General features: G+C 53.1%; 1 protein-coding gene across 1 annotated transcript; it reads left to right on the top strand.

Annotated features, from left to right (window-relative positions):
* Positions 1 to 4,945: 4,945 nt before the first annotated feature.
* Positions 4,946 to 14,040, top strand: SLC16A6 (solute carrier family 16 member 6). Its single transcript, XM_051634513.1, has 6 exons — positions 4,946 to 5,084; positions 7,153 to 7,396; positions 8,019 to 8,162; positions 8,911 to 9,039; positions 10,036 to 10,857; positions 11,446 to 14,040. The coding sequence occupies exons 2-6, from the start codon at positions 7,162 to 7,164 to the stop codon at positions 11,685 to 11,687; spliced, it is 1,572 nt and encodes a 523-aa protein (XP_051490473.1). The 5' UTR covers positions 4,946 to 5,084; positions 7,153 to 7,161; the 3' UTR covers positions 11,688 to 14,040.
* Positions 14,041 to 14,279: the final 239 nt, after the last annotated feature.

Raw genomic sequence — 14,279 nt, 5'->3', positions numbered from 1 at the left:
GGACCCCCTGTTGGTACCTGCAGCTGCCCAGAAAAACCGAGCAAAACCCGAGGGAGCTAAACCCATTTCACCCACAAACCTCTGTCCCTTCTCTGGGCAGGGACGCCAGGATGACACAGCTAACAAAAACAATCAAACCCATTTTCCAAGCACACTCTCTTCTCTCTAAACTACAAGGGAAAGTCATCCAGAGCTGAAATTTATGCATTAAAGTCAGACAAAACTTCTTGATCTCTGATGCCCAGAGGCCATTTGAAGGAGAGGTGGAACACAGCCTGTGGAAGGTGGGACATGTGGCGTGGCTCTTGCCAGGCTCCTGCAGAACTGTCCTTGTCCACAGCAGGTCCAAACCCCAGTGGAGCACGAGGCCATCCTTTGGCATCAACTCCAGCACGCTCTGCTCCAAGCTCCTTGTCAGAGGCACCTCTACAATCCTTTTGATCTCAGATTCCTGGGCGAGTCCAGGCTGTGCTGGCTCTGCCCCCGTGGCACACTGTGCTCATCCTCCCAGCAGTGCCAGGGTGGTCATGGGGACACTCTCTGGGATGAGCCCTGGTCCCCACTCACCACCACACCAGGACCTGCATCTCTGTTCCCCTACATCTTTACTGCAGCCGGACTCATGCAGAGCTGAAGGACCATCTTTTAGCTATCTTTGCCAAAGAAAATAAGTGACTCAGAAGAGACTGCCCCAGGCTGGCTCTGGTGGGAACACGGTTGTTGCGGCACCTCACTTGGTGCCAACCAGGAGTTGTTGCCCTGGTCCAGCCTGATGAGCCACCTGGGCAGAATCACAGCCAGGATCCAAGGCCTGGGGATAACCAGCACCAGCACTGGGATCCAACGGGATCTGTCCATCCCTCAGGCTGGACGCTGTGTGCCCAGGGCTTCACAGCTCACACCTTGTACCAGGGGAGAACTAAACAAATAAATTAAAGCACATTTTTGCAAGCCAGACAAAGGCAGTTCACAGAAAGAAAAGGGGATAAGTCAAAACCAGATAAACCAGTTTAGAAGAGGCCCAAAGCCTCTCCAATCAGTGCTGTTTAGGACACCCTGGGGGTGGCCCCAGGGCAGGGGCCAAGCCTCCTCAGCTCGGGGATGCCACCACCAGCCATGCCACCAACTGAATGGCAGAGTGGCCGCGGCTGCCCGCCCGGCACTGTGAGTATCTGTCATGTATTTATTACACATTAACCAGAAGTTTACAAATCTTGGGGCCAGCACGATCATTTTCACATTTTTCACATTCTTTCACATTTTCACGCCTGCCTGCAGAGCGAAGCAGCAGCCGGAGCCCAGAAAAACCTGCTGCCCTTTGAAGCACACCCGGCTGTGTTGAGCTGTCCCCTGGCAGCACCCAGGGCTTGCACCCCACCCGGGGTGTCACAGCTCTGATCTCCAGCCCAGACCCACGCTGGCAGCCCTGCTCTCCTGCTGAAAGCCCCAGCACGCATCCCCAACCCAGCTGCCAGGAGCAGGGAGATAAGGACACAGCAGGGGATGAGAAATTCAAACTGGAGCAAGCACCCGCTGTTATCCCAGAACCACTCCAGTGGCTCCCAGCATGACCCCCCCCCCCCGCCAGTTGGGCCAGAGAAACTGAGGCAGACAAGCAGAATCGATTGCTCAGGCTGTGTGCTGATCTCATGGCCACTGAATGATGCAGGATGGGGACATGTCCCCATGGTGAGGCTGATGGCACCAACCCCGACCCTACTGGGGGTCCCCAGCAGCAGCTTGGAGGAGATGGACAGTGGCAGGGATAGCCAGGCTTTCAGAGGGGAGAAAGAATATCCTTATTTTGTTTCCAAACTAACCATGCACAAACTTTATTTTTTATTCCAGCTTGGCAAAGGGCAGCAGGTGCCTTATGAAGGGTTTGTCTGTGGGGCAGAGGGTGCTTGAGCTCTGCGTCTGCCCTGTTAGGTCTCCTCAGTCTCAGCATGTTTACCAGCCGAGCTCCGTCCCCAGCACAACTGTCCTGACAATGCTCTGAACAAAGTCAGGACTTTATTCCAGGAAAAGGTTTTCTACTGGAATAGTTTATACTAGTTCCCCTAACAGAGTAAGCAGCACTGACAAAAACATACTTCTGCAGATTTACTAGGATTTCTGCCAGCTCCTGAGACAGGAGAATGTTTTTCACCCATTTAACTGCTAGGTCTTTCAGAGAAAACATTACACATGCCGAGCAGGGCTGGGCGAACCCCGGCAGAATAAATGAACTGGAAGTCCCTGACCCATCCGGCGCAGAGAGCAGGGGCCCACTCTCCCTTTCTGTTTGCAGCCCGCCCTGTTTTCCAGCTCCTGGCTGATTTATGCCCCTCGCCCGACAGGACGTTTGCTCTCCTTCGCTGTGGCTTTCACAGCCCTCAAACACTGGCCATGTACCCAGGCTGGGAATGGTGGAAAAGTCCCTAGGAAGGTGGAGAAGCACACCCTGGTGCAGGCTGCTGCCCGGCACGGGACAGGCCCACGGTGCAGGTATTGGGGCAAAGCGCCCTGGTAAGACAGGGCCAAGCCCTCTCCCAGGCCAGACTGCAGCAGGGGAAATCACCCCAAAGTGGGTGAACAACATGAGCAAAGCCCTGGACTGGAGAGGCTGCAGGCACCAGCCATCATCCCCATCCCTCCCAGAGGGCCCCTCCAGCCCTCATCTCTCCTTATTGCACTTGGAAAGCCCAAAGAAAAGGAATGAGAAGGTGAAGCAGAGACAGATGCAAAGTACTGACAAGAAATACCAAGGAGTAAATCGCCTTTGTTTTTTCATGCCAAAGATATTTGCATTCTTATTTCTCCCCTGGAGGCACAAACCTCTTTTGTTGTCCCATAACCACTTGCACTGTCGCTGCCAGGAAGAATTACAGCTTGGGGAGGGTGACCCATTCCCAAGGAAAGCTTGTATAATGGGGTATTGGCTCTCGGAGGCCAGATGAGCTGGTTGCCCTTTACTCATACCCAGGAAAGGCACAACCGCTTGGAGGAAGGGGTTTCCCATGGGATGTGGTGGTATGGGGCTCCCCAAGGACACACAGGGCACAGTCTCCATCATCCCCCACACCTCAGCACCTGGATTTTAGCTTATTTAAGATGAGACTGCCAGGGGTGATGCTGCCAAAACCTCCTGGGGAGGACAAGAGCATCAGCAGCCATTGGACCAGCCTTGCCATGAGAAGTCAACAGCAACTTTCTCGAAGTTACTGAGCAAAAGCAATAGCTAATTTGCCTCATTTGTCAGAAGTCTGCAGAATTTTGCCCCCCTGCCTGCTCCCTTTACCTGTGCCATCCCACTAGCAACTCCCATTGTAATGAAAAAAAAAAAAAAGAAAACCAAAAGGAGGGACTCCTGCCAACTCAATGCAGCAGACCCTGCTGATGGGAGAGGCACCAAAGGGACATTTTTAACCTGGGCAGTTTTTCCAGGAGTAGAAACCAGAATTGCCAGCTTCCACTTTAACCCAGCAGACTGTAGTAGGGTCCCAGGAAGGCAGGTGAGGAGGGGTCTGGTCACAGCCCCCTACTCTGAGCCCTGTTATTACCTGTTGGCAAGAGTCACTTGCCCGCAAGCCATGAGGAGCAGTGCAAGGTCCAAAACCTCCCTGGCAGCCTCTATCTGTTCCCAGCACACTGAGACCAGCACTGAGATGCAGTGGTATAGGTGGCTGTGGCACAACCAGCCTTGAAACACAGCATGGACAGTTTTTTCCTCTTTTTTTACTGATTTCAGGGAAAATCAGGGGGAATCCAAAAGAGTCCACCACTTTAGCTCCATCCCCCTTTGCCAGGCACTGCTGGGGAGGACCCCTGCCATGCTCTTGGAGCCAGATGTCAGCCCCCCCTCCTTGCTTCCTTCTTCCCCCATCCACATAGGTGGTGAGTTGGTCTCGCCTGCTTCCAGTTTGACTCACAAATTGCAATTATTTACATTTCCCGCATAAAGGAGACGTTTTCCCTGAAAAAATGCAACATTCACCGCCCACTCAGGTCTTTGGTGTGTGCTCAGCCCTATCTCGACTCCTGGCACTGCATCCCTCTGCTGCAGGGCAAGAAGGGAGGTGGGTGGGTGGGTCCTGGCCACACTGCCCAAACTGGGCAGGGGTCTCCTTTGCTCACACCCCAACTCGCACCATTCCATCCCTTTCCCATGAGGAGATCGGAGCCTTTTCTGCAAACAAAGGGCTTCAAAACTTCAGCACCAAACCAGAGCAGGCTCCGGGAGCCCCTGTCACGGTGGTGGGGAGTGATGGCACACGAGCCTGCTCCCTGAGGGCAGAGCCAGCAGCACAGGGTGCAGCGGCGATCGCAGTCATGGAATGGTTTGGGTCGAAAGCGACCTTAAATAATTTCTTCCTAATATCAAATGTAAATCCCCCTTCTTTCAGTTTGAAACTGTTCCTCCTTGTCTGTCACTCCATGCCCTTGTAAAAAGTCCCTCCTCAACTTTGCTGTAGCCCCTCCAGGTACCAGAAGGTGCTCTCAAGTCTTCTCCCCGGCCCTCGGCACCGGTAAAGCCGTCACTGCCGGGGCTCTGCCCCCGCTCCTCCGCCCGCCGCCCCCCGGGGACCGGCGCCCTCCCCGCAGCGCGACCGCGGCTCGGGCAGAGCCGAACCGGCGGGGACCTGCCGGGCCCGGCGAGGGGCCGCCCCCCGGGGGGGCTGCACCGGGAGAAAGGACCGGGGGGGAGGGGATGGGATGGGGTGGGAAAAACCCGACCCGCTCCGGCAGGTGCCGGCCCGGGAGGGCTGCAAACGGACCCACTCAGGGAGCGGGGGTCTGAGGGGGGCGGTCCGGGGGGGCCCCCGCCGGCAGCACCGCCCCTCCGCCGCACACGCGGGGCCGGCGCCGGCGCTGGGGCGAGCCCGGGCCCGGGCGCGCACATGGCGCTGCGGAGCCGCCGGCGGAGACCGGCTGCAGCCGGTATATAAGGGCTGGGAGCGAGCGCCGAGCAGCCGCCGCCGCGGGCAGCGGGAGCAGCAGCGGCCGGAGGCCGGCGGGCAGCGGGGCCGCCTCCTCTCGCCGCCCCGCCGAGGGTCCCCGGCCATGGGCAGCCCCTAACCCCGCCGCAGCAGCCAGAGCCGCCGGTGAGTGGGCTCCTGCCCGGGGACAGCGGGGGCGGAGGGAGGGGGGGGGCTTTGTTTGGCTTTGGCAAAAAAAAAATAGTATTAAAAAATTATTTTTTTCCACCCCCCCTGCTTTTTTGCTTCCCCCACCACCCTCTTCTCCTGATTTTTTTTTTTTTGCATTTTTTTTTTTCCCCCCCGCATCCCTTTATTTTTAGCTGGCGGCTCCGGCGCCCGCCGAGGAGCCGGTGCGGCGGTGGCGATGCAGAAATCAGGTCTGAAATGTTCAGAAAGTGATGCAGGGGAGGGGGGAGCCACGCCGGGCCCTTGAGCTCTGGCATTTTTAATGTTTTCTCCCATCGTAATTTATTTTTTTTCATGTACATAATGTACGCCAAGGCTTGTGTGGGTTTTTTTTTTTTCTTTTTTTCTTCCCCCCCCGCCCTGCTTCTGAATAACGTGCTTCCCTCTCATCTAATCTTCCCCCATTCCTTGTGCAGTGTGACACAGGAATTCCTTGCAACCCCGGTGCCTCACTCAGGGGGTCTCCAGGCACTTCCCGCAAACTTTGGGCAGAGGCTGAACTCCCGCCTCGGGCACACAGGGCGGTGGTCCTGCCCGCGCCCCTCGCCCGGCCGGGGCTGCAGCAGAGCCCGGGGCAGGCAGCACCGGAGAGATGCTGGAGCCCACGCTTTGCTCCATCCCCTGGGCACCCGAGGGAGCCGTGCACCAGCCCTGACCCACCGCGCAACACTGCAGAGGGGTCAGCGAAGTGCTGAGAACCCCCTCCCCTCGCCCCGCGCAGGGAACCTATCGGGTGGGCCCCTGCATCCCCCACCCCAGCCGGGCTCCCGTGGGGCCGCTCGCGTGTCCCCGGTGGTGCCGGTGGCACCGGGAACGCGCACGCACTCGCCTGGTGAGAAGTTCCCCCGGTGGGATGGGGAAGCGTGGCCGGAGCCGCTTCTGGCTTCCTCTGCTGAGAAAGTCGTGCCGATGATCTTGGGAGCGTATAAAATGGAGGAGGGAAATGCCTGGTGGCTGCTGGGGACGGCGACGCGGGGAGGAAACGCGACGCCCGCAAGAGCCGCAGGTTCCCGCGGTGCCCGGGACACGGCGGGCGTGGGGCCGGGGGCAGCCACGGGCGGGCAGCCCACGCCGCGCCTCTGGCCGCCTCGCTGCCCCTCCCGGGCTGGCCGCCGGGAGCCGGGGCTTGGCCCGGCGCTGCCCCCCGCTGCAGGTGTGCCGGTGCCCTTTGGATCCGTGCGGGGCAAAAACTGCCCCTGCGCATCCACAGCCCCTCGGTGACACGCAGCGGGGCTGAGGAGCCCCCCGCCCCGTCCCTTCTGGGGTGGTCCCCTCTGCTCCCCCCCGGCAGCCCTTAGGGCTTCAGCCTCCTCGTGCCCTGGGGATGGCTGCTGACCCCGAGGGGCTGCAGGGGACAGCTGGTGGCCGGCCGTGTCCCCGACCCCTGTTGCCAGGTTACGGTGCTGCGGGCAGCTGGGGCTTGGCAGCCCTGGAGCAGCCATTTTGGGGTGCGGGCAGACTCCCCAGGAGCTCCCGGCCCCCCACCCAGTGCCCGCAGCCACTCGGTGGGCTTAGGACACGGCAGGCTGCGATAGTGGGTTGTGTCAGTGACAAACGCGGTGGCACACGGGTGGCACGGAGGTGTCACCGGCCACCCCGTGCCGGGCAGGAGGGTGCGGCAGGGAGCAGGGGTGATCCCGGGGAGCTCCTGCGGCTCCACCAGCCTGCGCTGGGTCCCGCGGTGGATCTTTCACGAACTGCATCCATCCACCCCCATGCACCAGAAAAACGGATGACAGCTCCCGGGCGCTGGGTTCTGCTGATGAGAACAGCTCACCCGGGTGCTGAGTGGAGAGTTCCTGGTCCTGGGCTCAAAGGGCACCCGCAGAAATGAGCCCCGTGGGGTAACAAAGGCAGAAACTTCAGCCCAACTCCTGCATCTAATCCCTCGGCTGCACAGGGAGCAGCTAGTGGTGCCTTAGGGATGTTACAGCTGCTAGGCCGGGCCTCTTCCAGCAACATTCATCTCAAACTGATGCCTGGCTCTTTCTCCCCTCTCTTGCAGATCAGAAAAATGACTGTCAAAGCTGTAAAGATGCCGTGCACGGCTCCAAATGTTTATACTAAAGTGCCTGATGGAGGATGGGGTTGGACAGTTGCTTTTGCTTTCTTCTTTGTGGAAGCTCTAACGTACGGCATTATAAAATCATTTGGTGTCTTCTTTAACGACCTGATGGAAAGCTTTGATGAAACCAACAGCAGGATATCCTGGATAATATCCATATGTGTGTTTGTACAGACCTTCACAGGTAAGAGCAGCAGGCATTCAGAATGAGTGGAAGGGGCAGGCGTAGTGCTGACTCAGCATCTGAGGACCTGGTGCCTGTGACTTTAGTGTCTCTGGCTCCGTTAGAAATAACAACCATAAAGTCCAGAAGCTGCATGCTCCTGAAATACCAAAAAAAAGTCTGTCTCAGCCCAGCAGTTCCCTCAAGCCCCAAATCATGTCCTTCTGCATGGTACATGGTCCACGTCACTGAGCGTGGCCCAGCTGTTCAGCTCTCATCAGCAAGCGGTGAAAACAAGTGGTTTGAAACTTCACCCTGTAGTGAAAAGGATTAGAAATAACTTGAGCCTGACTGAAATCCACTGGTATCTGCAGGTGTTGCTGCAGGTTTGTCCCAGTCTGCCACGTCCCCATCTTAGTTTCTTCTAATTATTTTTTTAACGTGTCCTAAGTGCTTTGAGCTGTGCATTGTCCAGGGGTGGTTCCAGGGTGATGCTCTGCTGCATGAGGCCAGCTGGCAGGGGTGCTGGCATGTCATGGGGAGCTGGACAGGGGTACAGGAAGAGCCTCTGAAGGAGATGGTAGATGGTGAAGCTGCTGACTTGATTGTTGACCACAGCTCTGTTCTTCTCCCACCCATCCAGCTCCTCTGTCGACGGTCCTCAGCAATCGCTTCGGTCACCGGTTGGTGGTGATGGCTGGGGGGGTGCTGATCAGCACTGGCATGGTCACCGCCTCCTTCGCCCGCACTGTTGTGGACATGTATGTCACCATCGGCGTCATCTCTGGTGAGTTCTCCTATTCCTGTACCTGCCAGATGCTTTGCTTGCTCCTGTGGCTTTCTGCAAGTGCAGCTCTGGCCGGGGGGGGTTGAGTCCCTGGAACACTGGGAGTGCTTGAGAAATGCTGCTGTCCCTTCTGAGCTGACCTTGCCCTCCTGGCAGAGGTGACGACCTGGGCTCAAGGCTTGGTCTTCTGCCTCATGTCACCCTGGGGACCACCTTGGGACTTGGTCTGCACTGTGCTAGTGCAGCTGTACTGATTGCTTCTGATGGACTGTGATGGCTGGGGAGAAGAAGGCTGTTCACAGGGTCAAATCCTCTAACCTCTCCTATTTTTTAATTTTTTTTTCCTGTTACTTCTCCCTCTCTCCAATCTGACTTCTATGGCTGGGAGCTTGCCTTGCTTAGGACAGCAATTGCTACAGGCTCAAACTCTTTAAGCAGATGAGGTCCTGAGAGTGGACCCCACTGGCTGTTGGGGGACAGAAGGATTATCTAGCAGGTTTGGGAGGTTGGGTCTCTTGGTTTGTTATTTTGTGTTTCTTTTTGTTTGTTTGTTTTTCTATCCCTCCTTCCAATTAAAAAAAAAATAACATTCTGGTTTCCCCAATGATTTTCTTTCAGGATGACTTGCTGAGTTGGCCGAAATGATTCTGTAATCTCGCCACTGGGAAAGCTGAATTAACGTGTTCTCGCATCGGTGTTTCCCTCTCCCTTTCTTGTTGTTATGGCAATTTTTGGCATTTATTCACAGGCCTTGGATACTGCCTCTCTTTCCTCCCGACTGTCACCATATTATCACAGTATTTTGACAAAAGACGTTCGCTGGTCACAGCAGTGGCATCTACAGGGGAATGTTTTGCTGTTTTCTCCTTTGCACCAGGTACAGTGCCTGAACCCTCTGCCTTCACACATGCATGCCTAAAGCACAGTGCTGCTCTGATCCTCTTCCCAAGCAAATGGGAGCCAAAGACCATCAATACCAGGGTGCTCATGGACCTTCCTTTGAGCTGCTAAAGCCCACAGGTGGTCGCTCACATGCCTGTGGCCCTTGTGCCCTGCAGGCAGGGTTGCCAGTAATCCTAGAGACCCATCTAATGATGCCCGAGCTCTCCTAGCATCGCCTGCCAGGGCAGGACGTGTCTCACTGATACGCAGCCCAACGAGCTCCCTATATAGATCTAGCAGGCTAAAAATAAGACTGAGAAACTTCAGCTATTTAAAACACATGCAGTACACATAACTGCTCCTAAAGGTTAGTGGGCTTGGGCTCAGCATGCCTGCTGAGCTGCTCCAGCCTTCTGGGGACCTGTCCCCAGGCAGTATGTCCCTGTCACTGTCTGTCCTTTGCTGTTCAGGTGGTCTTCTGCTGTGCACACTTGCTTTCAGCTAATACCCGTTGCAAAGCAGCTTTGATTGCAAACAAAGGCTTGTAATTAAGCAGTACATACACCTTTGGGTAAGAGCAAAGAGACTTCCTCTAGTAGCTGGTTTCAGGGTGGGGTTAGCTGAGAGAGGAAACCCAAGTGAATTTGCTCTCGTTCTCTAAAAATAACACCACCCATGTCCTCGCACATCCCAGGCTTGCTGAGACGTCAAAAGTGGCTACCAAGAGGATAGGTTCTGGTAGCCAGATGTTCAATACAACTTCTAGCTCTTCTGCAGCTGATGGGAAGAACATGGGTGCCAGACACTTGGGTGGCCCTGGGCAGTAAGGACCAGGAGGGACCCCTGCTCAGCCTCTGCAAGAGCTGACGTGCTTGGGACCTTCCAGTGATGAAGCTTCAGTTACTTTCCTAGCTGTAAATTCAGATAGTTCTTGCTGTAACCACAGGCTTTTATGGGTATAATTTCTTAATCTTCTGCCCTCTTCCCTCAGCAATTACTGCTCTGAAGGAGCAGATTGGCTGGAGATACAGCCTCCTTTCTGTCGGGGTGCTACAGCTAAGCATCGTCATCTGCGGATCACTGCTGCGACCCATTATCATCAAAGAGCAAGAAGAAGTGAAAGTGCAGCCTCCCGAGGAGCCCGCGGAGACAAAGTACATGCTTGAAAATGAGCAAACACGCACCTCAATAGAGTCCATAGACTCAGGAGTAGAAATAACTACCTCACCCAGCAATGTGCCTGGAAAAACCAAAGCAGAGCCGAAAAGTGAAGAACCAAAGGAACACGTACAGATACTTGTTGAAAATAACAGCACCCCTCCAGAACCAAAAACCAAACTACTGGACTTCTCTGTGATGAGAGACTATAGCTTTATCTGTTATGCATTCTTTGGCCTATTTGCTACCCTGGGCTTCTTTGCTCCCTCTCTCTACATCATCCCCCTGAGTCTCAGCCTTGGCATTGGCAAAGACCACTCTGCATACATACTGTCTGCCATGGCGATTGCAGAGGTCTTTGGAAGAATTTCAGCTGGCTGGGTCCTCAACAAAAAGCCCATCCGCAAGATCTACATCGAACTCATCTGCGTTGTTCTGCTCTCTGTAGCGTTGTTTGCCTTCCCTTTTGCCTCTGAGTTCTGGGGCCTGATGACATGTAGCATATTTTTTGGGTTCATGCTCGGGACGGTAGCGGGCACGCATATTCCCCTCCTAGCAGAAGACGACGTGGTTGGCATTGCAAAGATGTCTTCTGCAGCTGGAGTCTACGTCTTCATTCAAAGCTTAGCTGGGCTGGCTGGACCGCCCCTTGCAGGTAACTCTAAAACTTTTTCTTTTGTTTTTGTTTGACAGCTGTTGGTGCTGAGCTGTTGTCTAGAAAGTGTTCTGGCAGTGCTAATCATAGTACTCTACTAAAAGCCCTGCAACTGTAGTATTAGGAGGCTCTTGGAGCCAGAAGACTGCTGCAATGCAGCTCTGCAGTGTCCCACCGATGAGGCAGTCTCTACTGAGGAACCTCAGAGTGAAGGGAAATGCTGCAGTGCTACCCTGATCCTGCTAGAAACCTAAAACTGGCATCAGTTCAGGCTCCAGAGAACAGCAGAAACAAGTTGTTTCACTGTGCCTGTGCTTCTGCCACACACTGCAGGAAGGTGAAGTCTCTCCCATAATAAACGGATGCCTGATGCATCTCAGGCTTAGCATCCCTGCAGTGCCCAAAGGGTTCTGACTTGCCTGAAGACAACACTACCTACCCCTGAAAACAATGTTTTTACTTTAAGGTACCATCTGTTTGTCACTGTGTCTTGCGATGCAGGGTACCCTGAGTAAAAACCCCACAGGAGGGATGGATGGGCAAGGGAGAGCAGGCTGTGGCTAACTGCTGGAAATGTTTTTTCCGTAGGTGTCTTAGTGGATACAACACAGAACTACAGCTCAGCCTTCTACTCCTGTGCTGCTGGCATGGTCCTGGGTGCTGTGTTTCTGTCCCTGGTGAGGCCATGCAAGGCTGGGCTGTGCCCCCACCAGCAGCAGCGCGCAGAGGAGAGCGCGGCTGAGGCTGCACCAGATGTACCAGAGGACTTTATTGACATGGATATTGGGAAGGCAGAAAATTCAGGAAAAGGCTCTGACAGCACAGCGTAAAGAAACCTGTTCCTTCTCCATCTGACGTACTCGGCGCAAGACTAGGGAAAATGTCAGCTCTGCTCCACGTTTTAAAACTACATTCTAAAGGGAATGTGAAATTTTAAATGTGAACAGTTGCTACCATCACCTTTTTTTTTATTACTAGAAAGAACTTTTTTAACCAACAATGGAAAGCTCCATAGAAAATACAGATAGCCACATAAGAATAACTTCTGTCTAGCATGAAGATGTGATGCGCACTCCAGCTTTCCCGATACCAAGCGTAGGTAAAGATTCACCTGATCCCAGAAGAACTGAGAACAGCAACAGCAGAAGCAGCTCAGCCTCTGCCTGTCCTCACCCACCCCTACTGCAAATTCCACACAGAAGAGAAACTCATGATATGAACTGGAGACAAGCATTTTGTACACTACCAGTAGCCAACTGAATCTTCTTCTGGAAGAAGATGGACTTGTTCTAGTTTTGAGGAGGAGGCTAGGCTAGATAGCTGACTTAAACCATTGCTAATGTTCCTCTAATTAACTTGAACGTCACAAATGCTGGGCAATCAGAGGCTCATCCTTATGGCCAGTTGTTACTGCACATATTTCATAAGATGATTTTTCTTCTCCCGATTGGTATCTTTAGAACTGCTTTCTATTGATGGTTAGATTTGATGTACTGTTTCTAATTTAATTAGTATTTATTAATTTATTCTAAGATTGTTAAAGGAGGTTAGCTTAAATAACTAGAGAGGAAAAATCATCTTTTGCATAAGGAAAGCTGTCTTTACATCCAACTCTGCAGCACCCGTCTTGCATTGCTAGCTTGTGAAATTGTTGGGAAACTTAAAGCATAGAGTGTAGCTGTTTTTAATAGGTAGGTCTTAGGTAACCCAGTTGTTATTTAAAAAGGAAAAACAAAATAATCAACTACAGATCCAGCATCTCTTTTCACAATGCCTCAGCTGGTGTCAATGGACCCAGCTTGGCTGCTGTAACCAGCCCACCCCGCAGAGAGGATTTGGCCCAGTGTGTCTTAATGTACCTGAAACCTTCACTTACAAGTGCACAAGGAGATCTTTGCCCCATCACCAAATGAATGTGGACACCCCCACGTCACCCAGCCCCTCGCTGTCTGCTGCAACTGTGGGGGCATGGGGCAGCTCTCTGAGCTGTACCCCCTTCCCCAGCTCCCTCATAGAGTCAGTGAGAGGCTTTTTTTGCTGCTGACTTAAGAGAGAAACGCAGTGGAGCCTGTGCACATTGAGGGCGTGAAGGGAGTGATGAGAGATGATGAGCTGTTCATTTAGTCTTAATGGAAGAGATTCCTACTCACGGTGACACAAGCTTGCTTACCCCACCTATATGCATCTTAACGCCTCTAGGCAACTCAGGGGGACAAATAAAACAAGTCTGTTTTGGTTTGGAAAAAAAAAAAACAAACCAACATTTCTGTGTATTGAAGTGGAAGTGGCATCATTCATTTAACTGCTATGCTGACCTGTCTGTATGCTACCAGCCATAAAAATGGGGACAACCTAAAAAAAAAAAAAACAAACAAGACAAAAAACAACCTTTTTGGGAAGGTGCTTGATTTGTTCTTTCTGTCTTAGATGTCAAAAAAAAAATAACAACAAAAAAAAAAAGAGAAAGAAAAAGAAACAGGCACTCTTGCAACCAAGTGGCTAGAGCAGTTCATCCTCACTGCCCGAGACCTCAGTCTCGTGTCCTTCCTCTGCCTCAGCACTTTATCACGGCCAGCAGAACCTCACTGCGTTGCACCCAGGACTGGAAGACCCCTTACAAACAACTCAAGTTTTGTGAATTCAGTGAGTAAATGAACAAATAACCATGTTGCGTTAAGATGTACTTCTTATTTATTGTTAATTTATGACACTTCAAGCATTTTGGTAAATGTTCTGTAGACTATAATTGTAAGATTATTGAAGTCTTTGTGTTACGAGACCTCACTACAGCACTTTGCTATTACAACTCTGCTTGGAAGTAGAATAAGGCCTCCAGGTTTTGCGTGTGTGTGGAAGCTCCCTGCTCTGCAGATTTGCGAGGTTCTACTGTAATTCTTTTTTTTATTTTTACAACACTTTCCAATCCAGATCAAATAATATGTCTGTCACTGACCTCACAGTACGTTTCTGTTCCTGTCTGTGTCGCGGCACGAGCAGGGGAGCGAGTGAGAATGTGTGTGTGCGGGCACAGAAGACCCAGAGCAGGCTTTAATGTGTGCAAAGCAGGATTTACTGAGTCGTTTGCAACGTACCTAGTGGACTCTGGAAATACTCTTAAAACACTGAGTTTTGCAATAAACATTTTCTTTTTTTTTTTTTTAATAAAGGAAATAAAGAAACTTTCCTCCTCTCCCTCATCTCCATCCCTAGGCCCAGGCTGGGTCAGCCCTCGCCCCTGGGGGTGGTTGCAGGGTCTGGCCACCACTTCCCTTCCCCGAAGGGCTCTCACAGTCTGGCTGTCACATGCTGCTTCCTCAGCCTGAAGCAGCGTGTTTACTCTGCAGATTGGGCAATCCTGCGTTCCTTCAAAGGCTTCAAGAGTTGCTTGGAGGCTGGTAGATTAGTGCTGACCTCAAGGGTAC

This window comes from Apus apus, chromosome 17 (genome assembly GCF_020740795.1).
Source record: "Apus apus isolate bApuApu2 chromosome 17, bApuApu2.pri.cur, whole genome shotgun sequence".
In the NCBI taxonomy this organism is placed as follows: Eukaryota; Metazoa; Chordata; class Aves; order Apodiformes; family Apodidae; genus Apus; species Apus apus.
Note: the sequence above shows the minus strand (reverse complement) of the source record. Positions and strands in the feature narration are given on the sequence as shown.